At 35.0% G+C, this 27,918-nt stretch overlaps 1 protein-coding gene across 4 annotated transcripts; it reads right to left on the bottom strand.

The window, feature by feature from the left end:
* Positions 1–12,856: 12,856 nt before the first annotated feature.
* LOC149557091 (uncharacterized) lies at positions 12,857–27,690 on the bottom strand. Of its 4 annotated transcripts, none has more exons than XM_089831776.1 (6): positions 24,343–27,624; positions 17,842–17,954; positions 17,403–17,685; positions 16,871–17,194; positions 13,538–13,626; positions 12,857–13,437 (listed from the first exon to the last, which is right to left on the bottom strand). In XM_089831776.1, exons 1-5 carry the CDS (start codon positions 26,029–26,031, stop codon positions 13,540–13,542), a joined length of 2,496 nt encoding a protein of 831 aa, XP_089687902.1. In that variant the 5' UTR covers positions 26,032–27,624; the 3' UTR covers positions 12,857–13,437; positions 13,538–13,539. The 4 variants fall into 4 exon arrangements, with proteins under 4 accessions (XP_089687902.1, XP_089687899.1, XP_089687900.1 ...); XM_089831773.1 differs by having other exon boundaries at positions 13,538–13,616; XM_089831774.1 differs by having other exon boundaries at positions 12,857–13,626; positions 24,343–27,690.
* Between the last annotated feature and the right edge of the window lie 228 nt (positions 27,691–27,918).

Below are 27,918 nucleotides of genomic sequence, written 5' to 3'. Positions count from 1 at the left end.
ATATAAACATTCAATCTTCTAAGTATATATTTTTATTCTATATTTTAACACATTATTTTCTAAGGTGATCAATTTCCAAAGCTATAATCACCTAGATTCTTAAGAGATTGTTGCACATCAATTTATCCTCTTACATTAATAACATTTGTTATTAGACTCCTCTCTTGAATATATGAAATAAAAATGTCATCACTATCATCAACCAATATAATTGACTTATTCTTATTATATGAAATAACACCTATATTCAATACTGACCATAATGAATTATTTCATATACCTGATAATATTATTAGAATTTTGTTCCAATTAATATTATCATTAACATTGAGTAAAATTATAAATAAATTATTTCAATTAAATAATCATACTTACCTTCACTCTCTATTTCATGTAATACCTTTACTTTCCATTTCATTTAATACCTTCACTTTCCATTTCATTTAATAGGAAGGTAAAAATATCTTCTTTGGATGTATTATGAGTGATGATACGTGTCTCTACACTTTATTATTTGATGGCTTCTTCGGATCTTACTTCTTAGTTGATGTATTGAAAGACTCAATCATATGCAATGTCCCAATGTTTTGGACTATTACAATATCTATAACTAGTATATAGTTTATTCTTTATTGTTAGATTTACCTTCTTGACTTCAAGGCTCCCTATGAAGTTTGATGATTCTCTTTCTCTATATCAAGTATAAAGTCTTTTATCTTTGTACTTATCCCACTTAAAATCTCCCTTTAGTTTGATCCTTATATGTTGTCCTTCAATATACCTTTTCCATGCTCAATATGTGCTATCAATCATAAAATACGTTTAGAAGTCATTCATATGAGCACATACTTTTTCGCTATGGTAAATTACTTATCTTGTGTAATTCCTTTGACCGAATAATGTGATTTCCTTTCATTGTTATTTAATGTAGGCACCACCTTTCAACTTAATCACCACATGGTAGTAGTAGAGATCGATCTTTCTTGAGACTCAAAGAAAAACAAAAATGTCTTTGGTAAAGCAATGCGAGGGCTCACACTCAAGGCGCATCAGGTTTGGCCTGTGAATCTCCATTGATGATTTGTGGGCTTTCACTGGATTTGGTCTGAGAGTATCTTGTTCCTTTCACTATGGAGTACTCTATGAATGTCATGCATTGGGTTTAAGTCTGATTCACTGATTTATGTTTCGACACTCAAACATTGAATATATAACTCTTGGAGTGAATATATATTAACACCAGTCTGCCCTATTTAATTTTCTTTAATTTTCTTTCCCAATGTTTCTCTCCGATGTAGATCAGTTCATATGCATAGGATGGAATGATGTCTCATACTAATGGACCATTATAAATTATTTCATATACCAAGTATTTTCCTTTCTTTCTTTAAGTAGGAAGCCACTCACATCTTACTGCCTTCGTCCATGTAGAATTCGTAAACTATGGTGGCGTTATCCTTCCTGCATCAGGTTTGAATCCCTTCGATGTGCTTATTTCCTCTTTAATTAATGATCTAAATTGCCAGTATTATACGTCCAAGGCTTTGAATCTCCAAGTGTTGGATATCGCTTAACTTGGTACATTATTACTAGTCTTCAATATGCATCAAGAGTCAACTATAAGGGTCTGTGGCCTATATTGGTCATTTTAGAAGCTTCCTACTTCTTTTCTGTTTGCTTTAATGGCTTCCATTGAATATAGCACAATTCTTTGTAAAATAAAGTGATTGTTCGTAAATTTCTGGTTAAATGACACTACAATCAAATCTTACTATTTTAAATATGTTGCTTTCCTATAACGTTGCAAATAAACTGGATTATCCTTGAAACTTCCATGAACATAAAAACAACCTCTCTTTATTGGTGTCTTGTTTGCAGTCGCTTTTTATTTTTTCCGCCATTACCACTCCTGCCAAATAAATTCACAGCATATAGTGGTTTGACAAGTCAAATAGCTGGCGATATCTAGATGTATTGTGCACTTGTATTGGCCATGATAAATATGAACAAGATGCCAAGGCGCAATATTAGATTCTGTGGCGTTTCTAATGTCATCAATTGACTGCAAGGTAAACAAGCTATGGTCAAAGAACTAAGGCAGTGAGTTTGTCCAAACTTAGGGTTAACATAACTGTCATATGGACAGTATATGATTCCCAGTTTTGGTCAACATTAATCAACTTTGTCTATGATTCCTCTTTTTAATTGTACCGACTCTTGGGTGCTAATGCATTTCTTAAATATGCAGACTTGCATCTTACATGGTTCTTCTACTTGTCACAGTTTAGATTATCGTTAGTTCTCCCTTTTTATTGAGATTATACAGTTTTGGATTCAACTCGTACACATTGTCTTTGGCATCGTTATCGATGAAGCTTCAACATATATAACATTTCTCTTTGCCAATGTTTGTAGCTAACTTGTTTGATATTTAACGTATGTTGCATCAAATCAGAATACACCACTTCCATCATATCAGAATTCATGGACTTTGTTGCAGACATGTATTTACTATACATTATCATAGTCAACTTCTTTACCATTTTGGCACTATAGATGTTGAGAATAACACCGTCCAAGTCAAGGTAAATTTTTCGTCACTTGTTGTTATAGTGTCTATAGTACTTTTCCATTCGAACATCATGTGTATTGGCTTCTTTGACTACCAGCGATAATAACCTTCATAAGTCATAACTTCTGAATTGCATAATATAAAGACTATTCCTTATAACACTTGTAACCTGTAGTTATTGATTCCTCCTTAAAATATACACGTTATGTTGTGATGCGGTTTCTTCCGAACACTAGATTGGTTACTTTTCTAGCAGGCTGGGTGTCTATTGTCCATTCTCCAACCTCTATTCTATCACAGGTGGATCTGATTTATAAATCGATGCAAGTACTTTTCCATCGTCTTGTCATTTCACAGGTGTAGAATCTGAAAACTAACATTTCAATCACTGACCATACTAAGAAGGTTTCATACACATTATTCTGCATGTCTCTTGTCGATGCATTTTTCTTACGTGGCTTTAGAGTAGTTTAGGGTTTCATATAAAAAATCTTCCACCTTTTTACTAGGTGTGAGTTGCTGTGTAATTCCTTCCTTCATTATCATTATCTTTTCTTTGTAATTCTCATTTGTCTGATTTGAAATCACAATCCTTGATATATTTTTTTTGTGTGAAATAAATGGAAAACTGTACAAGAATCGTAACCATTATGGATGTGTTTATTATTCTCTGTGGTTACTCCCGATACTCCTTGTTTTATTACAAACTCTGTTCCACGCCAATAATAATCTCCTTCAATATTGTTTATTACAGTATTTTGCCAGTAATATTTGCAGTCCGTATGAGTAGTATTGCTTGCCTTCTTGGCAATCTCTGCCCTTCTTTGGTGTTTACTAGTTGCAAGCTAACAATGTGATCCTCTTTATCAAATTCTTAAATAGCAAAAGGATTATGAGAATAATAATTCGATTGCTTCCACAACTACTCTCGTTTAAGGTCCTTGTCTGTGGTTGGTTTCTTCAGGCCTGAACAAGATATATGGATTAACTTCTGTAATGTCTGTGTTTACATTAACTATAAAGAACACGAATTCTAAGAAATTAATAATTATCTGGCTTCATCCGCTACTTTCATTACGTCAGAAAGGTTCTGATAAATGTAGAGATTTGTTCACCACTTCCGGTTATCACACTTGTTCAATTTCCATGATATATGTTTATGAAATCGAACTACTATTTAAACTTCTCCCTCTCCACTTCCACTTTTCCAACAAAATTCCTTGTATCTTGGTGTCTTGCCTATGAATGATTGGAATAGGGAGATTAGTGATGATACTACAGTATCGATTTTAACATCAAGATGCCATGAGCCAATCTCAGACAATTTCTTTGCTCTTTTTCTAGTGGTTTCTGAATTATTCTTCACAGGTTGGCAAGATTTTTGCTCTGATACAATTTGTAATGAATCCAAATTGGAGGTCCATCATTTATCTACGTTTTTCCTTCTATATAAATTCTTTTGCCATATTTTTTTCTCCGCATGATTTTGATAATTTCTTTCTATTCTGTATGATACCCTTTCAAAGATACTATTCCACATATATACATTTTAATAGTAAAAGACACATCTTTTCATAATAATAATTATATTATATTAATAATATATTTATATTAATAAGCTTTAGTTAATATATTATATTAATAATTATATTTTAATATATATTAATTTAATAATATATCAACTATACATTATTATAATTCATTATTAATATAGTATTGTTGCATTGAAATATATCTTAGTAATCATAATATCATTATATTATATTATTATTATTTCATTGATTATATTATAATACGTTATACATAATATAACATTATTATATGATTATAATATAATATTGAATTTATAAGTCTAATATGATTATAAAGTATTATAGGATTATAATAGTATTACTTATAAATAATATTATTATAATACTTTTACTAATATAGTATTGCTATATTAAAGCGCGTCTTTATCATTATTTATTATTTCATTCATATTACTATTATAATACGACATAATATAATTATTATAATATTACTTATAGCATAATATTATTATTTTAATATTATTTATTAATATTACTTTATATAAAATATTTATTATTATTATTTAAATTACTTGCCAAAATGGGGACATCACACTTTTTGTTGATGATTACTCAAGAATGATGACTGTCATGTATCTAAGGAACAAATCAGAAGCATTTGAAAAATTCAAATGGTACTTGGCCAGAGTAGAAAAAGAAACAGAAAAAAGATTGAAATGCTTGAGGTCGGACAGAGAAGGAGAATTCATTTCACATGAGTTCAATAACTTTTGCATTGAAAGAGGAATCAAAAGACAGGATTAGCCCCTGGAACTCCTGAACAAAATGGAATAGCTAAAAGGAGGAACAGATCTATCATGGATTGTGCAATAACCCTAATGATTGAAAAAAAACATTGCTATCAAATACTAGAAGGAAGCTATCAACACTGTAGTTCATACCTTGAATCGAATACAACTTAAGAAGAACTCATTCAAAACTCCCTATGAGCTATGGTATGGCTACAAACCTAATGTAAGTTATCTAAAAGTATTTGGAAGCAAATGTTACATTTTGAAAGAATCTAGAAAAGGCAAATTTGATTTAAAAGGTGATGAAGGAATATTTTTGGGATACTCTTGCAAAAGTAAAACATATAGATGTTCGAACTTGTCTACTTACAAAGCCATAGAAAGTGCACATGTGAAAGTTGATGAGTTTGCAGAAGGGAACAAGAAGATTATAGAAGGTTTGTTTTCACTGAACCTGATACAGTACCAGTCAATCAAGAATCTTCTACTCCCGAGTCATCAATAACCGAGTTACAGGTAGTTCAAACCGAACTACAACAACTCGAGTTACATTCAGATGCTATCAAGCAAGTGTCTACCGAGTCTGAAGGATCCGAGCCAATATCTACCAAGCCAGAACCTAAAGTTGAAATGCAAGAAGATAATAATGAAATTCTTTCAAAAGGCAAGGAACCTGTATTAGCAAAATATGCCAGGAGACATCATTCAGCAGATCAAATCATTGGAAACAAATCTGAAGGAACCATGACAAGAAGTAAGTTGAAAGGTGCTTGTTTACTTGCTGATTTTGAACCTAGAAATGTCACTGATGCATTGGAAAATGATAGTTGGATTGAGGCTATGAATGAAAAAATAGAACAGATAGAGAAAAACAAGACATGGACCCTTGTACCCAGGCCTAAAGATAAAAATGTGATTGGAACCAAGTGGGTATTCAGAAACAAGTTGGATGAAGATGGTAAAGTATCAAGAAATAAAGCTAGATTAGTATGCAAAAGATATGCTCAAGAAGAAGGAATAGACTAGGAGAAACCTTTGCTCCTGTTGCAAAATTGAAAAGAGTTAGAACCTTACTTGCATATGCTGCTCACAAAGGATTCAAAGTTTATCAAATGGATGTCAAGTCAGCATTCCTCAATGGTATACTGGATGAAGAGGTCTACATTGAACAACCTGAAAGTTTTGTTGATCCAGATAAAAGGAACATGGTCTGCAAATTACACAAGGCATTGTATGGTCTGAAACAAGCCCCTAAAGCATGGTATGAAAGATTGCATAACTATCTTATTCAGATTGGTTTTCAAAGAACTAATGATAACAGTAGTTTGTATATAAAGGAAGGACCAGATAATAAGATTGCTTTGGCAGAAATATTTGTAGATGATACTATTTTCACAGAAAATGATGATCTTTGCAAAAAAAATTCAAAGCAAATGAACAAGGAATTTGAAATGTCTATGTTTGGTGAAATCAAATTCTTTGTTGGTCTTCAAATTCAGCAAAATAAAAATGGTATCTACATCACTCAATCAAAATACATCAAAGAGATATTGAAAAAGTTTGGTATGAAAAATTGTAAACCAGTTGGGACTCCTATGTGTACTGGATTAAAACTTACCAAGGAAGATGAATCAAAAGAAGTAGATCAAACACTGTATAGATCTATGATTGGAAAGTTGCAGTATGTAGTTCATACTAGGCCAGATATTGCCCTTGCAGTTGGTATTGTAGCAAGATTTTCAGCAAAACCAAGAGAAAATCACATAATGGCAATCAAAAGAATAATGAGATATTTGAAAGGAACTGAAGATTATGGTTTATGGTACAAATTTGGTGGTAATCTGGATTTGAAAGTGTTTACTGATGCTGATTGGGCAAGAAACCTTGATGACAGAAAAAGTACAAGTGGAGGAGCATTCTTTCTTGGAAAAAGGTTGGTTTCTTGGACAAACAAAAAACAAAATTGCACATCCCAATCTACAGCAGAGGCAGAGTATGTTGTTGCTGCAGTAAATTGTTCTAATATTGTTTGATTTAAACAGTTGTTGGAAGGCATGAAGGTGGAAATCAAAGAACTAGTTGTTATGTTCTGTGATAATACAAGTGCAATAAACATATCTAAAAATCCAGTGATGCATTCCAAAACCAAACACAACCAAGCACATTGCAATAAAATATCATTTTGTCAGAGAATTGGTGCAAGACAAGGAGATAAGATTGGAATATGTTCATACAAAGGAACAAATTGCTGACTTATTCACAAAGTCATTACCTAAGGATGCATTCTTGTATCTAAGAAGTAAGTTAGGGGTCACTCCCCTATCTGAAGTTCACTAAAATAAAGTTTTTGTGATGCATCAACGCATACCAAGTTGAAAATCTATCAGTTGATGCAGCATAATCAAAAAATATTTCATATGAACCAGTACTAAAGGTACATTAAAATCATTTGAGTTGTGTTTTCTTTGGCATGTGTTGTCAAAGAAGGAGAGTTTTTACTGTCATATCTTTCTGAAATTTGTTTGAAAGGAAGAAGTTTGCTATGATATTCCCTCATAGAAGGAGATTATTGAAAGAGAGAGAGTTTTCTATCTAATAGAGAAAGTTGTTCGAACAGAAAAAGGCTTGTTAGACTTGTTTTCAAATTTCATTCTGCTATGACATGTTGTGTTGCCATCAATGCCAAAGAGGGAGATTGTTGGATACAATTGATTGTGTATTGTCTTTCATGTTACACAAATGTCATATCAGTCATCAGATAGTGTCTACCGAACTCAAATGATCTGCAAAGCAATTTACAGTGTCTACCGAACATTCCTAAACTTAACAAAGAAAAGTTAATGTTTACCGAGCTCCCAAGGTTAATAAAGAAAAGTCAATGTTTACCGAGCTCACTCAGGCATCACAGGATTTTGTAGCAAAAGTTAGTATTAACCGAGCTCCCAAGGTTAACAAAGAAAAGTTAATGTTTACCGAGCTCACTCGGACATCAAAGGATTTTGTAGCAAAAGTTAGTATTTACCGAGCTCGCAAGGTTAACAAAGGAAAGTCAATGTCTACCGAGCTCCCAAGGTTAACGAAGGAAAGTTAATGTCTACCGAGCTCCCAAGGTTAACAAAGGAAAGTCAATGTCTACCGAGCTCACATGGTCAACAAAGGAAGGTCAGTGCTAACCGAGCTCACTCGGTCTCCAAAGGATTTTTTGCAGGATTTGTAGTGTTTACCGAGCTTCACTTAGTAACACTAGAAAACCATTATGGAACAGTGGTTACCGAGCTTGGTCGGCCAGCAAAGGATTTTACTGTTTTGATATTAAGTTTTCATGCGACCGACTGATTTAATGATTTTTTTTTTGGCTATTGGAACCTATATTTAAGCCGACTTGATAATCTGAAAGGTATATATATAAAAGTTCAAGTTGTTAATTAGAGTGTGAATGTGAAAATGAGTATATGGATAAGGATGGAATAAGTGAATTGAGCGAATTCTGTTGAAGGATTAAATATCCTAGAGGAGATGCAAAGTTGTATTCGATCAGCTAAGATCCAGTAAAAGCAGAACAGAGATCTGTAATCAACAAAAGATAAGTTGCATATCATTCAGGTCACCTCATTGTTGCTTTCTAATCATTATAACAATGAATCTAGAATCTCTTAATAGAGTTGGTTTAACAACCATTTTATAAATCCTCTAACAAGGTGACAATTTAGTTGAATTGATCTCAAGACCTCTAACCAAGCCACTCTTAACAGGGTCACACCTAACAATGTGTTTTGTAACCTTTAACAAGGTTGGCTAATAACAGGGCTCATTTCAGAAGAGTGAAAATTGGTCACTAGTTACTTGGTGGTTTTTCCCATATTAGGTTTCCACGTTAAATTTGGTGTCTCTTGTGTTCATTTATTTTAATCTTTGCAAGCATATTAATGACTATGAATGGTAGATAAACAGTAATTAATTAATCTACCGAGTTACAGTTTTCCTGCACTATTTACTGAGTATCAACAATATGTAAAGACATCTAAGGGATTTATTTTGGAATTGATTTTTGTGGTAACTGATTCGCCCCTCCCCTCTCAGTTACTTCATCTATATTTCCAACAGAACAATATGCATTAAGGCAAACCCCATGATGTTTATCAATTAAGACTCCAAGGACATGACTGTCGCAGTCATGCATTAAAACAAGAAAAAAAATGATTTGAAGTATTGATGAGCAGATCCAAAAACAAAAGCTAAATGAAAACCAATCGATGAAAAACACTACAGGCTCTTACCTCAAATAGCTCCTACGCACGCAAACCTCCTCCTTCAAATGTCGATTTTTTCTTCTTTTTTGTTTATGAACCCAAGTTGATCAAAATTTTGATCAAATTGGCAAAACCTGATTTGGTCGAAATTTCGACCAACTAACTTGGGCCAAAAACAAAAATTCAACAAGCCAATAAAGGGCTTGGTCGAAATAAAAGGTCAAAAATTGACCTATAATGTATTTGTGAGTAAGTGAAGTTGCCTACGAATTTGAGCTTCCTAAAGGGAGTTGGACACAATATCTTTCATGTCATGTCAAAAGGAGGTGATGGGACAATGTGTCACGAAGTTAGAACTACCTCCCATTAACGAAGAGGGGAAACTAATTCTAAAGTCGATTAAGATCTTAAACATCCAGGAGAAGAGGCTTAGGTCACACAATGTCAAGGAGTTTATTGTGTGGTGGAAGGATCTTCTAATTAAGGATGGCACCTGACAAGGCAAGAAAATTCTGGAGCATCCAAGTCTACAATTACTTGAGGATAAGCAAATTTCAAGTTGAAACAATCGTTATGTCTAGCATTATTAAATAAGTTAATATAATAATGGTTTGTATGTTTGATCATGATAATTAACTTAATCATCTTTCAAACCCATTTTTCTTTTATTATCCATAAGTATTAATCATGTCAATACTTTTTTATAACCTTGTGAGTTTCTTCAATGGGGTATTTAATACCAATTTATAAGATGTTATACATATGTGATTTGAAATATTTTACATGTATTGTGAATTCTAGTTGGAGTTCTTGGTTGTCATTTTGAAGGTGAAAGATTCTCCTTATTTGGTTTTTTGTAGTTTTGATGGGAGTCACTCTTCACCTTATTTTGATCGACTATTGGTTCAAGATTTTGTAATTTAAATTGCTATCATTATTTGAACTTGAATTTACTCTATCGTCGTTGGAATTTTAGGTGACAATCTATCTAGTTCTAGATTTCAATTCTTCTTGCATTTACTATATTATCAAAGTTGTCTATCTGTAATCTCATCATGATTATCGTCAATTAAATAAACATCATTGTTGAACGAAAATCATAAATTTAGCAAAAGGAGATAATGTGTATAGACCCCATCTACCACTATACAAACAAACTATCCTCTATAAGGGCCCCTCCATTGTACAAACCCACACATTCTAACCTCACTATACATAATTCAACACAAAACATGGTCGTCTAACTATACAATTTGAGATTGGCCAATCAACACTACTGTATGGACATTTACTATCTTTGTTGTATGGATTGTCCTAGGTAGGGCACACAAGTTATACTATCTGACACCATGCAAATGGTGTCTACATCATAGACTCCCCACAACAAAACTACTAATAAGAGGGACAAGTGGCTCTTATGGGAAATTTGTGCCTCGATATATTAAAACCAATGGTGAAGAAGCAATAACCATAGCGACAAGAAAACTAACCTCAAAGGATTGAGTCAAGAACAATAGCCAATGGAGAAAAAGTAAAATATGATAATTGAACTCAAAATAGGGGTTAGCTTAAGAATAGCAACTAAAGAGTCAACAACAGTACAAACAACAAAACTTTATCTTGTATTTAAACACATCAAAGGAGAAACAACCTCCTTAGTATCACATCTAGTAGATGATTCGTCGAGTACTTGAGAAGACATTAGATACACTCTAAATAAATATGCACACTTCCAAGGTAATGTGTCTCTTATGCAAAAGTATGAATAGTGATTTATGTAACAAAGAGAGATTGTTTCCATTACACTTTAGAAGGCATTAGACACACTTCAAACAAGTGTGTTCTTTCAAAAGAAAAAGCATTGCATGTGCAACACACTTGAATACACTAGACATACTCGAAGAAGATACAAAATTTTGAAGGAAATGTTTCTCATTGTGCAAGTTTCAAAAGAAAAAGCATTGCATGTGCAACACACTTGAATACACTAGACATACTTGAAGAAGATACAAAATTTTGAAGGAAATATTTCTCATTGTGCAAGGAGGTTGGAAGCACTTTTATGTCCTCTCATGTTATACAAATTGTTTCAAGTTCATTTATCAAGAGATCTAGTAATAAACTCAATGCAAGTTTTTCTTAAGTGAGGAGTATTTTGTTAAGGTGCTTCATCAAAGTCTCCAAAAGGGTTAGGTTTAAAATCCTTGCAATTCTCCACACTTGTTCAAATAAATGTAATAAGGGGAGAGTGTGGGTATATTACAATATCAATGATTAATTTTAGGTTAGTTTAAACTAAATAAATACAATGTTGGGAAGTTATGTTCTTATTGATATTTTGCATTAAGGAAATATTAGCTTTAAAAAGTCAATGTACAACAATGTAAATTCAAGATATATCTATATGAATTGAGAAAGTTTTTTAATTTTATGCTTTAATTTTTTCAATTTTGCTCTCTAAACTAAAGAAAGAATCTACATGACAATCATATTGTAATTTGGTTCTCTTTTAATAATAGATCATCCATTTAACAAACAAATGCACTTTTTGACCATATATGATAACTTCAGAAAAATTATTGGAAAGCATGATTTAACTAAATATTTTTATAAAACTATAAAGACACTTTTAAAAAATTATTAGTAAATTGCTAAAAAAATATTATTGAAGATAATTTGGAAAGCATAATTTAACTACATATTTTTATAAAACCAAAAGAACAATTAAAAAATTATTTGTAAATTGAAAAAAATTATTATTGAAGATAATTTTTTATTTTGTAATATTTGATATAGTTGAAGTGTTTTAAAATAATAGAACTTGATCAAGTTTGTGAATCACTTAATTTCCACTTTATTTCCTTGCTACTGGTGTTTCTTCTTGATGACAAAAATTCTCAAACAATCAAATCTAAAAACTTGAATATTATTCTAATAGATTCTAGAAATCTAATAAACTTAAATTATATAATTTAAATATTTCTAAATTTTAAAATATTTTGATATGAATCTACAAATTTATTATTATTAATTATTAGTTCATCATTATTTAATATTAATAAATAAAATAAATTTGTCTTCATTTATAATATTTTTAGAATAGAATATATGAATTTTTAAAAACTAAATTAATTTTTAAATTTTTGTTTATATTATTATTTTATAATTATTTTCTAAATTTATTTTAATCCTAAAAAAAAATTAAACTATATTAATTTTAAAAATTTTGTTTATATTATTATTTTATAATTGTTTTCTAAATTTATTATCAATTTGAAATTTTTAACCCAAATCTTTAACTAAATGTTAGTTTTCACATAAGATATTAGTATATCAAAGCTTTCATAAAATTAGTGAAGCTAAATTAGGGAAAAGAGGTAGGGATAGAAAATAAGTTGTGTTAAAAATAAGCAGCACAATATATAGACTAGTACTAAGCACAAAATGTATCAAAGAAAAAGAAGTATGATTTTTTCTCAAACTTTTAACTGTTTTGCAGATCATGAAGAACAAATCCGTCATATTTTTTATTAAGTTAATATTTATCTAAACACTATACTGCTTAAATTTACAGTATTGATTTAACATCAACATGAAATCATGATATAAACAATCATTAGCATATTCGAAGAACTTTGGATTGAAAAGAAATCAACAGACAAATCGAGACCAAAGAGGAGCGTATATTTTACCTTTAGCACGCACCACTACTGTAGAAACAGACTCTCATTTATTTACATCTGTAGGCAAACCCCAGGGTAAGTAGAGCACGTGTATACATTAGCCATCTTATTTCAAGATCCCAAGGCCATCTCCAATGAGAAGGCAGAGGAATTTCCTTGGAAAACACAACATTGTAATCGGATAAATAGATTTGCCTAAAACGGGAAAACCATGTATGCTTATTACTTCCATTAATGAAACTTCTTGGGTAGGTGATTTTTGAGCGGTCGGAATCCAAACAACCTTTTACTTTTCCTATGCTAGACCGCTTCTCCTATCATGGGCAGAGGCTGATTGTCATATTTCAATCCCTGGTGACCATTAATGCTCTTTCCCTTACCACTCCTCTGGACGCTACTCTTGCCTATCTTAGGAGGCTCCAAATCAAGTTAATGGACTAAGATTTAGGTAAGCAGAAGACCCAAAAGGAAATTAGCAGAGAAACGTTCCATAACTTGGATTTTAATTTTTGTTGTGTTTGTTTCTCCACTTGACTACCAGATGTGAACGTATTTTGACTGCCAGTTAAAACCGCTTAATCTATCGCAAGCCTCAACGCCAAAAGAACCCTTCACGAAATATGAATTGATAACAAATGATTCTTTGATGCCAAGTTAATTCTATACACCAGGTGCATATACAAATACATTAAGGAAATGAAGTACATACAGTCACGGTTTCGTCTTTGAGAGGTGACTTTCTGTTTTGCTCCTTCCAGAAATTGGGTTATGCTCTCTTTTCCATTCCACTGGCATTACCTGCGACAGCGGTTTGTCATTCACCGAGAATTATATTTGGTATAATCCAGGAACCACAACTTCAGATTACATTAGATGACAGAAACATGATTAATTAATAAATAAAAAGGCCGGCCACGAAACTTTGGTTCTGAGTGCAAATGCACGGTCAAGTTACAAAGAGAAGCACAGAAACTAAACAGTTCCAATAATGCCAAATTGAACCATCTAATCCTTACAAGAATCTACGATTAGATAAATGTGGCTTTGTTTTGCATTTGATTGTGTCATATTTTATTAACATTTCGAATCACGCAGAATTTGAATAGCCAGGGAGATGATAAAATGTTGTTCCAAATTAGATAGAAGATACAAGGATGTCACAAAATGAGCAGAAGGACACAAAGGTCAGGGTCAACCAACCACAGAAGAATGCTAGAACAAGAAAATAAGAGCTAAAAGATAAATAATCTACTAAATCGAAGTAAAAAAAAACAAAAACAATCTACGTTGTCATCCAAGGAAGCCAGAAGAAAAATAAACTTAAAATACACTGCTCCAGAAACTGCCATATGTAATATTTTATTAAAAAAGAAAAAAAAACCTGAAAGGGATCACAACAATACTTGCTTTCAAACACCATAGAACTAAATGCTCATATACTACGGAATGATTATTCTGACAGGCATAAAGACTCTGACAGCAATGGGAGTATAATGGAGGAAGTGGGTAACAAAAGCCTGACAGCCATTTATTTGTTTGCCGTTAGGTACAAACTATCATGGCAAAAAGGGTAGCCGCAATGGATAGAGTACATAACAAAAACAATAAAAATTTGATAATTACTTAACATATCTAATTGCAAGTATTAAAATAGGTATAAATAAATTAACAAGCCTCGTCCTATCTTTTTTAATATATATATCCGATTATATGCCGAAAAATTTGTCCTTGTAACGAGATGGAATCACAAATTCTTTTCTTATCTGTTCCAGAATAGTGTGATATTGAATTAGTCTTCTAAACAAACAATTGATGTCCTCCTGCGACATAATTACATGGACTTGCTAAAAAAAATCATTAAATAAAAAATTAAGAATATTCAGAGGTATTAGATAATAGTAGTGCTATGCATAAGGACGCATGTACTGAAAATGAATCAAGCTGGTGTATTCATATGGAGTGAAACGGAATCAATCTGAGGTTATCCTTTGGAGTAATGTATTTCGATATTATAACAGGACAATGGCTCTCTAAGCCAATGGATTCTGTGTAACACAAACATCAGTTACAACCAGAAGCGTAAGCACAAAATCCTGAAAAGGAGTGATGCCACCTCATCAGAAGAACTAGTTAGGTTAATGGAGACGCGAATAATCCACTAAAAAGCCCTAACAGAAGAAACACAACCCAATCTTGCCTGCATGAAGCGGGTTCCAACATCATAACACAAATGAAAATCTGAAATGTTAAAATGAAGAGTCCTCCGTACCCACACTTCTTATGCACGCTTATTTTTATCAGAATCAGTGGCCGTACTACCATGCCACTCTTTTTCCTGGCACTTACCTACTTTCCCTACAAAATCAAAATAGCTTACATCATGAAATAGTCTATGGAAAATATTCTTCTTTCTGACTGGCAATAATCCCAGGATCCGTAGTTAAAAATTGGGAGACAAGCTTTGATCGTATGAAGTTTGTGCCTGTAATAAAATACTATCATGACTGAGCCTCAAACATTACTCTTCAGGATGGAATAGCCTCATATTATTCTCAGAGTATACCGATCTGATTAAAGTCTTGAGCATAGTGGTTTGTACAGAAATTGATAACGTGTTTCTGCTTCATTGAGCTCGACGAAGCCAAAGCATTGTGTATACCAATGAGAGTTGCACTAAGAAAACGCTCTGAATCATGTAAAAGCTTGGAACAGAGTAATATAATAGTGAGCTGGCTGGTCATTTTGCCAAAAGCAAAAAGAGATGATCAAAGTCCTGCAACATGTATGGACTGTTTCATAGCAGCTATGACATTGAATTCATGACTTGATTGAGTTTGTGGAGGGGAAAAACTGAAATCATGAGGAATTTTTATTCTGTTTGGTGATGGATAATCAAAGTTTATTATGAGAAGGAGATTACCGATGTGGTTGCACCAAGAATTTTTATCCTGTTTAGTGATAGATTATCAAAGTTTATTATGAGAAGGGGATTACCTTGTGGTGTAGTGATGTTGTGGTTGCATTGTTAATGGTGCAACCAAGGTTCAAATCTCTGCTGGCCCAGAAACAGATACAGTGTTAATGATGATGTTTGTGCTCGTTTGTAATTGACTCCACAAATGCTTCCTAATTGTACGTGCTTAGATTCCCTCTAATGTTAACGGTGGAAGACTAATTTTAGCATTTAGTGAACAGCGGGGTGAGTGGTTCTGGAAATATTACGCAGCATTAGTAGGGTTCATAGCAGTTTCTGGGTTTTTTTTTCTCTTGGTGTCACTGTTTTTCTTTCGAAGATAGTGGGAATTTTGGTAGGTGCAGGTTTGAGGGGATTTTTGTTTTAAAATGAAAGAGGCTTGGGAAGCCATCTCCGACTGCAGATACACCAGATCAGATTTTAATTTTGTATTGAGAAGCCAATTCTAACTGTTTTAAATTTTGTAAAATCCTTTCGGCTTTCAATGAGAATTTCTATGAGTTTGTTTGCATAAGTTGGTGTTTTAATTCATCCGATCCGCCGCTATAGAACAGATTGCTTGAGAGCTTTAAGTGTGTTAGTGTTCAGTCCTATTGCATCAGTAATCCAGTTATGATTACTGCAATAAAAAAGGGAAAAAGAAATTAACTATACTAGCATCCAGAGGTGACCAAAACAAACATAATATGGGACTGGAAAAGTACAAGCGTGTATCCGAAAGCATGGAAGCATCTCCAAATCACCAACTAGAAATCAAAAAAGGAAAAGAGAAAAAGAAAAGAATCAATGGCCAAACAATCGTCAAGTAAATCCAATACACCTAGCTAGGGCTAGAAGAAGCAAGCCGTCTTCCATTCAAATCGAAGCTCAAATTTATCAGGGTAGATTTGATGGTTCTGCAAAAAAGTGTAGGATGCCTAGATTATAAAATATCGACACCAGTAATGAGAAGAACGGGACTTTTCAAGTAATATAAAATTTGAACAACACATTGAATTGATATTTTCTTTTTATTTTGAAGATTAACACCATACAGGGAACGAGTACATAAGAGCGACAGTTCCTTACATGTAGTATTCCATCACGCGCTAATGTTCCCTCAAGGTCACCAATGATTCTGGCCAACTTGATTTCCAAACTTCTTTGTATCTCCTTTAAATTAAATTTTATAGTCACAATTGACTGCCTCACATTGAAGTTGGCAGGTACAGCAACATCACCGTTCAAAGCTAACAAGTTAAGTGTAATATCTGATTGCATTGCCATCAATTTCTGTCCCATAGCTACCACATTATGTTGAAGCTGAAATGTTTCCATGAGAAATATTTCTTCTGCTGTTATCTGTTCCCTTATTCTCGTGCCACTAATCATATGCAATGGATCTTTATCATTCTGCCATGTCACATGATGTTGCAGTGTCAATACAAAACATTTACAGGAAAAGAATTTTCAGCACATGAAAAAGAATTGAAAGCAAAATGAATACGTGAACCAAAGTGCAATGTTTTCACGCCTCCATAAATTTTACAAATTGCTAGTCCACTTGAAGTGCATCATTTTAAGAAACGATGATAGCAAAAGTAAGACTAGAGGAACTCACCATTCTCTTGCATAAGTCATCAATTTTTCCTATTACAGCCTGATATTTCTTTACTTGTTTCTTTAGCAAACGAATGGAAGAAAGAGCTGTCTGGTTCAATTCAATTTGCTTGTTTTCATTTCCGTTGTCAGAAAATATATCTGTAATCGATTTTCCATCTTTGGATCTAATGCATCTTGTTTCCATTGTTTTGGCTATATTCTCGAGCTGCAGTAATTCCTGCTCAAGGGTTTTAACCTCTGAGGACACTTCCAGAACTCCAGCCTTCTTCCAGGAAGAATCCCTTATGAATAAATAAGATCGAATGGAAACATAAAATGAGGATTCAGAAAATGCAGGAATTCCTTAAAATAATCTCACTTTGGAGTCTCTAATGAACGGTCAGAAGTATCCCCTATATACAATTAAAATCAACAAATATTTTGATGATTATGCATACCTCAGCATGTTAGTCAGGTAAGACATAGCATCAAACGCAATGCCATCGTCTTTCTTTGCCAGGAAACCAACACCAGGAGCTACTTGTAGTTGAGATGTGCTTTGCTCGGCAACCTATAAATAGAAAGAGATGACTAAGAAGAGTACACTAGGATTAAGAATGCCAAATCTGATACATGCTCTATTTGATGCATAACAGCCACAGGGGACTGACTATATAAAATTATCCCTCAACAGCTACATTCAAAGGATTTTGAATAATGCCCGAGTTTTTATTTCTATCTATCTTGAAAATTAAGACTCCGTAAACTTATCCTATAACACCTACATTCTAGAATTTTAAGTGAAATGCCTATTTTCCATTTTATCTTGAAGTTTAATGATCTCTCCTATTTAAATATATATAATATTATATATCATAGTGCAGTGGTGAAAATTGCATATACTCCACTTTTCTCCTTCGTTTTGGACTCACTTTGCATTAAAATGTTCTCAAATATTCTCCCCATGGCCAATCTCGTTTCTTTTTTTAATCCATATCTAATCCCATGGGCTCAGAAATATCCTTGGAAAACTTGCAGATTCAAACCTTAACTTTGGGCTAAAGTCAACTTCGCTCAACTAACATTATAAATTTATATGCCAACTTGAGCATGAAATGGTTAACTGTGAAATGGTTAACTGTGAAATGGTTAACTGTGAGTTAGCGTGTTGTATTTGTTAATTATGGTAGCTTGGTCAATTGTTTGTCCCATGTTAGAATTTAGTAAATAATTGTTTTTAAATTGTTTAGAGGAAAGACAATTATTTAGTAATTCAATTGCTAGTAAATAATTGTTTCTAATTGTTTAGAGGAGAGACAATTATTTAGTAATTCAATTGTTAGTAAATAATTGTTTCTAAATTAGTTAGAGGAAAGACAATTATTTAGTAATTATTACCTCTCTTTAAAATCACTAAATTGTGAGATTGTTTTTAATCTCATTAGTTGATTGAGAATGCAGTATTAGCAAATAAATTTGCAGTGCTAGCATACAGTCTTGCAGTGTTAGCATTGAGGATAGCATTGAAGAAATATTGGAGGGAGAAATTCGGAGATTGTCAGAGCTCTGTCAGTAAGAGGCAAGCAGTTTATATCTCTTGATTTGCTGAAATTAACTGGTTTTTCCTTAAGTTTTTCTCAGGACAATTTGTATGAAAACATTGTGCTCATTGTGTTGCATATTTCTTTCCATATTTATTTTTTATTATTGAAATTACAGTTGTGTTATTTTTCAATATTAACTGTGAATTAAGTTTCAACAGTAAAACAATTTTTTAAAGATAAGAAATTAATAATCAGTGACTGCAATAATAATTTTCACAATATTTAAATAAAAATCTAAATTCAATTTCAATGATCCATCATCCATCCAAGCTTCATAACATTATCATTCCGCACATCAAGGACAACCACCATCTTAGGTACCACCACATGCATGCATTGTTATTCTCAATCTTCTTCACCAAACCAGTTTACAAGCAGCGAGGAGTTAACCAAAGGACAATAATCAGCCTGGAAAACTCCTAAATAGTGTCTTGCTGCACCACCCTTTCAAAATTGCAAGATCCGAACATCAAGACGTTCCGATCATTAATTTTTATTCAGATCTTTTCCACATGCAGAGTTCTATAAGTTGCAGCTCAATTTTTTCTTGGACTAAGTCAATGTCTTGTTTGATTATTTATTTAGCTAGATTTCTTTTAGATCGATTTTATAGGGATAATTTGCCTAGCCTAGACAAAGTCCCCGGTATGAACATACAACAATTAAAAGTTCAGACCGCAAGCTTGACAGCCCAGCAGGAGCGCAAGTCTATGAGCACACCAGCCTAATGAGGGTATGGAACACTTCTGGGAGTCACTTGGCATGAACGCCAATAGCATCAATGTTCAGGTTTAAAATTTCAAGTGCATTGAATCAGCGAAGGTACAAGTACCGCAACACAACCGTCACTTTCACACTATGGATGAACCCAATTAATTTAGCTTATTTATTAGCAAACCTTTTAATTTCTTGACAAGATCGGAGATCCATGTGGTCGTGCAATTTGCACCCCTAAGATACCTTATGGTATTATTTGTGATTTATATTGTTTTATCTGCTACTTTTTGACCTTCGAGGATCTGTATCAATCTCAATTCACCTCGCTTCATCATTCTTATCCTTTTTGGGTTTGGATATTGAATTTACACCAAAGTCACACCAGATCCATTTTCTCTTTACCTTGATATTGTCATAGCAAATTCTTCTATGGTGTAAAAAGATTTAACGAATATGTTAACAATCTTAACATAAATGATCATATGAATGAAAATTGCACACCTTGCACTTTTCTTCGTTGTTTTGGATCCATTTTGACAAAAGCTATCCTTAATATAATGACTTGTACATGTACATGTGAAATGTAACTGCATGAAACTAATAGTTAACACGAAAGATCTCCAAGGACAAGTCCCACTCTTAAGTTACTCATTCCTTTTCCAGCTCACATCCACAATCAAAAATGAGACAATCTTTCAAATTTGAATTTGTCTCCAAGTGTACTCCCTGCATACCAGCCATTGTTGAATTGAACATGAAATGTATTTATTTTTATGCTATGATTTTATATAGAAGTACAACCCTAATTCATTTCTAATCATCTAGGAAATCCAATAATCAAGCATTACGAGACAGTCATTTGATCAACACAAGAGAGCGTTACATTGCATCACTTTCTTACATCAATACCTTGATAATTAGAATAGATTAGGACGTATGTTGTATATTGCTTGTGCCTTTCCTCTTCATTCCAAAGCCATTCGATCAAAGATCCAAGGGTTTGATAAAAGAACTTAGATTTGATGAAAGAACCTTGCTTAACAAATTTCTAAAGAAATACAAGCACACCACTTACTCTTTATACTCTAAGCACCTTTCACAAATATGGTTAATAGTCGACCATTTGTCAAAGCTTATCAATTTCATATTTCAATATAAAGTCTTGATTTGGCTAATTTGAGTTTAGAGTCTCTACACACAAAGTTAAGTCTTAGTGCGCCTTGTTTATTGCAAAAGGTGCATTTGCATAACAATTTACTTGTTTATTTCAAAAGATGCATTTGCATAACAATTAATATCTTTATGATTGGGTCTACGTGGAATGGTTTTATCAATAAAGATGACAACTCGGTGCTGAATCCATTGATAGGGCTGGTCACCATAGACAGATGTAAATAAGTTATGAAAAGGGTACTCCTAATTATAAAGACGTGAGGTCCAAGAGGGAAAGAAAATCAAAGTATTATTTGGGTGTATTTTTTATTATTTTCCTTCTTATGAGATTGTACTGGATGCCAAGTAATAATTCAAATTTCAAATGGCATCGATATTATGATGATGATGAGACAAAGTGGAAAAGGGGTAGTGGCAGTTGGCACGTGCTAACTAGATTGAGAAAATACACAGGTATTCATGACATTAAGGGTCCGTTTGGTTTGTGGAATTTAAAAAACCAGGATATCTACAAACCTTGGTTTAACCAAATCAAGGTTTTGCAAATCTTCATTCCGATTTTTGGGATTTTACTTGAGCCGTTTGTTTCACTTGGAAGATGCGTGTGAAGACACATTTTACGCATAAGCTTGGAGTTGAAGGCAAATTTCAAAAAGCAGTCCAATCTATTGTTTTTACACTCTTTAAAAAACATAACCAGGTTTTAATTTTCAATTCCTACTTGCTAGTAGGAAGTTGGAAAACTTGGTTTTGAGGCAAAATTGGAAGTCTGATATGCTAATTCCATTTTCCCAATTTTGAAACAAAAGCAAAAAATTTCAAATCCGGATTATCTAAAGTTTTGAACCAAATGCAAAAATTTTCAAATAAGGGCAACTTCTTTTTTTACATAAGAGTGCCTATAATTTCAGAATTCGACCTTGCTCTAAAATCTTGAAAAGTGTGAGTAGTGTTGTGAAGATTGGGGGTGACCTACTGTGTATTGAACTGTCAAAGATTCCAGATAGTGCTCGGAAACCCCTTACTTGGTACATGTTAAAGGAGGGTGATCTCGTTCTATTTGTGGAGCCAATGATTGGGTATGATGAGAGCTGCTCGCTTCAATTTGTGAACTCCTAAGAGGACATAAGGGTGACGGTGAATGGCATCTCGTTCCAGGTGTCTAGGGAAATTATTGCATTGGGGATGGGACTTTTGTTGAAGGAAAGAAAATAGCAAAAAGGGATGAAGGTTGCGGATGAGGATAGTCTGTGCCGCTTCTTCCATTAAGGTGAGGAACCCATTCGCCACTATGGTGGGTTTCTTAGGGAAAAGCTTCTAGAGCCATGGAATTAGGTGAGTCTGGTGCTAATGAAGTATCTAACGCTCGAAGGGAGGTACGGTGTTTGCTATTACTATCATTTTCCCCTCTTAAACCATTTTAGGCATCGTGATAGCCCTTCCATTCCTTTCTTTTTGTTGCATGAATTGGTCAATACTGTTGAGGATGTGAGAGAAAAAAAAAAAAAGGGGCCAATTGCACTATCCTTCACCAGGGGTTAAAGTTCCGACTATACCATTTTCACTTGGCCCTTTTACCTGCTAGAATTGTGGAGGTTGATATCCCTGCTATCCATAACCCCCATCCCCTTCAAGTACCTCTAAGAATTGCTGGACCTAGGGCCCCCCGCCCCCCAACCCTCGCCTAGCAGGTTCCCTAAGGAGAGAAAGAAGACCCCACCTGGTAAAAAGGTGAATTTGGAGAAAGGGAAAGATAAGAAAATGGTGGATTCGGAGGACGAAGTCAGATAGGGTAGGAGGTTTAGGAGACTAGCAAAAACGAATGTCAAACGAAAAATGAGAACAATGACCTCTCAAGAGGAGGATGAGTCAAGATCTAAGGATATGCCCCCCCCAAAGCAGCGGATGAAACAGAAGATGCTGAATTACATTGGGGGAAAGGATAATGGCAGAGATATGGAGGTGGAGGTTTCGGATTCGTCTGTGTTGGGCTCAAGAGGGGAGGATAAGGAAGATAAGGAGGTGACCCACGTCTCTGAATCCCTCACGATGAATACGGTGGACCTCACGCAAGATTTGTTCCTGGAGACGGTGGATAAAGTCCCCTCCCTTTCGACTATGTCCTCCCCGAAATCGGGTGACTCTCATTGATAAGTTATTTTTGACTCTCCGATTTTGCAAGTTGATAGCGTGGGTAGGGAGATAGACAAATCGGGTGGCAAACTAGAGGAAATAGTGGAAGCCCTAAATTTGGGGGCTAAAGAGCTGAGAGACAAATTGCAAGTTCTAGAGGATAGGTTCGGCTTGTTGTCTAAGTTCACTATCAAGGTGACTCATGCGGCAACCACTACGACGCCAAGTTGTTGTTTGGGTTCCTAACTGAAGATTGGGCAAGCATCCTCTTCGAGGGAAAAAAATTAGAGAAAGCCTAGTTAATTCCCTGTTTCCTTATGGTTTTGTGTTTCTAGTTTTGCTGGTATTTGGACTTGGTCAAGTTTAAGGCTATGATGCCTTTGTTTTAAAAACTCTTTACTTTTAGCAATTTGGTTACAAGTTATCTTAGATGGATGCTTGTTAGTTTCTTTTCTTATTCGTACGTTGTTACTCTGTTGTTAGTTGTTGTTTTTGGAGTGCTAATGTAAGTTAAGGGGTGATCCTTTCTAGCTGATCGTAATATGCTGGTAGCCTGCCAATTTGTTTTGTAAGGGCCAGCCCCCTTATTTAGACTGCTTAATATTTCAAAAACAATTAATATCTTGATGTGCCATAATCTAAGGTTAACTGCTCGCTTTTGTTGAATTTTTATTATTATTTTAAATAGACTACAAATATAGTTAAGACAACTGTCTAAATCAACTAGTAGAATGCTTCACAAGTTATGATTCTATTGACAATGAAAATTCGACGATTTAACTCTTTGATCTCAAAAGTAAGATAAGTAAACTTTTAGCTAAAATCCTCAAATCAAAGTGTATAGTTCATAATCGGAGGGAAAAAAAAGACTCGTGCTTTGTACAGAAGGTGAGGTTGAAATTTGTAACCATAGTTTATTCCAGCTACGACGAAAAAACAAGTACGTGGAACAGTAGGCACTTCAACCAGTGCACCAACCATCTCCAGAATGCAGGTGGGGACCAAAGAACGCAAAATGTAAATAAAAGTTTCAAGCCAACCTCCACTAACGATTTTGAAAGTTTGTCTTACCCTAATACGATGCAAAAAGCAAATTTAAAGCATTCTATGGAGTTATGGTACACTGCTCGACGAGTTTAGTGTTAAATGACGGAAGCAAATCTAATTTCTATGGAATTAGTTTTTTCTTAAACGGATTAATAATAGTCCATCGTGTATGAAAAGGATATATCTATACGAACCCTAAAATCCTATGAATAATATATGAATAGCTATAGCATGTCAACTGTAAATGTCTTAAGAAATTACTTCGTCGGCACAATTTCGACTTACCTTTCCGTTAGTTTGGTGGGCAATCTCAAGTGGTGTACCCAATGTCTCGTAGCTTAAATAATGATCTTCAGAAACAGATTTTCCTTTTAGCTGTCCGTTGTACCCCAACACTCTTAACTGAGATTCTTTATCTGCCAAGGGAGATGCCTTAGCTTTCTGCCTTTCACCAACGAGACCCGGCCCTGATTGGAGTTCAAACTCGGTTTCTGGTTCATTGAATTGAAGAGTTTCAGAGACATGCTTGTCAATAACAATGGGCGATTCGTCAGGATGATTCCTCTCCGCTTCCGAACCATACTTCTCTGTTTTGTAACTCTCTGGAAAATTACCCGCTCCTGATTTTTCACTAATCTTTCTTGCGCCATCCACAGAAGATAACTTGCATCCAAAATTGAATGCCTGGGTAGCTTCTTCAATGAGATATTTCAGATGGGCATCGTCCACCGGCGGACTGTTATCCATCTCTTCAGAATACAGCTTGTGCTTAGCAGTAAATATGGAACCATCCAAATAAGTTTTGGGCATTGATTCGCTTGTAACAAGAAGAGATCGCAATCTTTCTTTCTGCTTTTCAAAATAGTTTTCATGTTCAATCACCCCAAAAGACCCCAGACATTTACCTGTATGATTTTCTTCATTCACACCGCTAAAGCTCGCAGCTGCTTCTGCAACCTTTTCCAGCTTGATCTTTGCACCATTGACTCTCTGCCAGCCATCTCCGGACGGATAAAATGCTCTGTCCTTGTCCCGGAAGCTTGGCGACTTTAAAATTGAGTCTCTGTCCTTTAACTGAACTTCCAAATGCGCTATTTTGAGCTTCGCCTGTTCTAAACTCCTAGCGAGACCTGCATTCTCTGCCTTCAATTTTTCCGTCACATCTTCCATATGGAGCAATTTTTGGCGAAAAACCTCCATCCTCTCATCTTTAGCTCTCATTTGCCTCTCAAATGCGTCCAGCTCCTGCAAATGCCTTTGTTTAATGTGTGCAGCATACAGAGACTTGTCAAGCCCCATCGAATCTCCTTGCCTTCTTTGCGTTTCCATAATCGAAAGCTCTCTGCCCAGCTCATCTTTCTCCCCTGATTTCCTTAACAAACAAGAGATAATTTCCCCTTTTTCTTCATCATCTTTCTGCAATTTAACAAATCTCTGTATCATTTTTTCCTTATCCTCGGAGAGATTTTTACGCTCTCTCTCACAAGACTCGATCTGATCAAAGGCAGAAACAAGTTCTTTGTTCAATTGAATGGATTTAGCCTCCAAACCTGCAATTATCTCATCTTTTCTCGTGCATTGCGTACAGGGGCTTGGGCTTGGGATTGTTTCAGGAACCTCCGATTGCCTCAAAAGCATTTCCAGTTGCTTCCGTAAATGAGTTCTTTCTGCCTTCCACTGCTGTGTCCGAGCAGCGAACATGGCAGCCACTTTGTCGTTAGCCTTGGCATCCTCACATCTGCGTTTCTTCATTTCTTCCACCTCTGCTAATGCCTGGTCAATCTTTCTCACAAGATTACTCTTTTCTACTTCCCACTCACACCGACACTCTTTTCCTGGCACACTTTCCTTCCCGGCACTAGATCTCGGGACTCGCAAACCTAGAACAGCCAACGCACACGCAATTCCGACATAGCTGGCTAAAATCTTCCCGCCTTTGTCTTCTTCCACTTCAACTCCACATTTTCTCTCCATTGCTCTTTCCCTCTCCGTCACCTACAACAACCCCAACACCATTGAATCCCTGCCTTCCTACAACAACCCCAACACCATTGAATCCCCTGCCTTCTGTCCCCGTAAATGCTAAAATATTCAAACCTACTTTTCCGACATCAAGTCAAAGAGATGAAAATGCTTGCACCTCTCCACTCTTTCCTTCGCAATAGACACTGAAACTTTTGGCAAGATAAACTGTGTCCTCTTCTCCGCTCTATAATCACACTAAATGCCGTGCTTTTAACGGTCTGCTCTGCTCCATCGCAGTAAATGCCGAGCGTTCCGCTCTTCTCCGCTCCATCCCACTAAATGCCGAGCTTTCCATGGTCTGTTTTGCTCCATCACAGTAAATGCCGATCTAATCAATCTTCGGAATTCATTCCATCGCAATAAATACTGAAACTCCTCGCAAGCTTTGGGCTCTTCTCCGCTCCATCACAATAAATGGCGATCTTTAGAAGAGATATTTCAACTCAGACATTACATTTGATCAATCATCGTATATTTACCATCGCCATTAATACCGAGACTCTCGGCAAGCTTAACGCTCCTCTCCGCTCCATCATCGCAGCATATCAACCTTTCCACGGCGGTCTGCTGTACTCCACCACAATAAATAGGCCTACCTCTTCCTGATCGATCTTTATAGAATAAATCTTTAAACTCAGGCGTCCTTACATTTATTCCATTATTATAATCTTTTCCGTCGCCATAAATACTGAAACTTTTGCCATGATTAACGGCTCCCTAACTATCCATCATTAAGGTAAATAACAAGCTTTCCACGGTCTGCTCTTCTCCACAACAATAAATAAGCCTACCTCGGGCTTCGCCGTTCGATCTTTAGAAGAAATCTTTCAACTGAGACATGTTCAAATCTAATCCATCATCGTATTTCTTTCCCATCGCCGTGACGCTGAAACTTCTGCAAGATAAACGGCCATCTCTGCTCCATCATCACAGCCCTAGATGCCAAGCTTTCCACCACCTGCTCTAATCCACCACAGCAAATATACCTACCTCGAGCTTCACCGCTCGATCTTTAGAATAACTCTTTCAACTCAGACGTCCTTAAAGCCAGTCCATCGCCGTAAATACTGAAACTTTTGGCAAGATTACCGATCCTTTCCGTTCCATCTTCAAACTAAATGTCGTGCTTCCGCGGCCTGATCTGCTCAAGCACAATAAATAGGCCGACCTCGAGCTTTCCCTCTCGATCTTTGGAAGAAATCTTTGAGCTCAGACGTCCTTAAAGCAAATCCATTATCGAAAACTTTTCCATCGCCATAAATACCGAAACTCCTAGCCATAAATCTTTCGACTCAAAAGTTCTTACATCCAATCCACCGTCGCAAATTTCTCCATCGCCCCGAACTCTGAAACTTTTGGCAAGATCACACCCTAAGCTTTTCACGTACTGCTCTTTTCCAGCACAGTAAATAATCCAACCTGGGGCCTTTCCGATCAAATCTTAAAACTCAGATATCCATATCATCCTAATTTCTTACCGAATGAGTCAGTGTCCTTCCTCCTTACTTACAGTCATGGCATAAATGCCGTTACCTGCCACATCGTCCCTTCCCAAGGCTTTCATAATTTCATTTCAAGCGGAGCAGCAGAGACGTCAGCAGCTGGATTAAGTGTAAAAAATGAAAAGACGTGCAGTTACGAAAAGCATGACCAGTCAATTCGAGTGGAGTGCAGTGGGGCCGGCTGTGGTCCTTTCTTCTTCACTCACATAAACCTCGAGCTACTTCACGACGGCAAAACCTCTTCGGGTCTCGCAGACGTTAATGAGACGCAAGTTGCAATGAGAGATCTGTGACGGCACAAGAGGGAGGTTGGCGTTAAAGAGAACAGAGAAAT

This window comes from Cupressus sempervirens, chromosome 5 (genome assembly GCF_028749045.1).
Source record: "Cupressus sempervirens isolate cs-2001-9-10 chromosome 5, ASM2874904v1, whole genome shotgun sequence".
Classification (NCBI taxonomy): Eukaryota; Viridiplantae; Streptophyta; class Pinopsida; order Cupressales; family Cupressaceae; genus Cupressus; species Cupressus sempervirens.
Note: the sequence above shows the minus strand (reverse complement) of the source record. Positions and strands in the feature narration are given on the sequence as shown.

What these genes read in the sequence shown, in the direction of transcription:
- LOC149557091 (XM_089831772.1), bottom strand. Translation starts at nt 26,031, where the DNA reads ATGGAGAGAAAATGTGGAGTTGAAGTGGAAGAAGACAAAGGCGGGAAG. An exon ending in CCCACCAAACTAACGGAAAG is followed by an intron (nt 17,955 to 24,342) that starts GTAAGTCGAAAT and finishes TTCTATTTATAG; the next exon opens with GTTGCCGAGCAAAGCACATC. An exon ending in TACCTGACTAACATGCTGAG is followed by an intron (nt 17,686 to 17,841) that starts GTATGCATAATC and finishes TTTATTCATAAG; the next exon opens with GGATTCTTCCTGGAAGAAGG.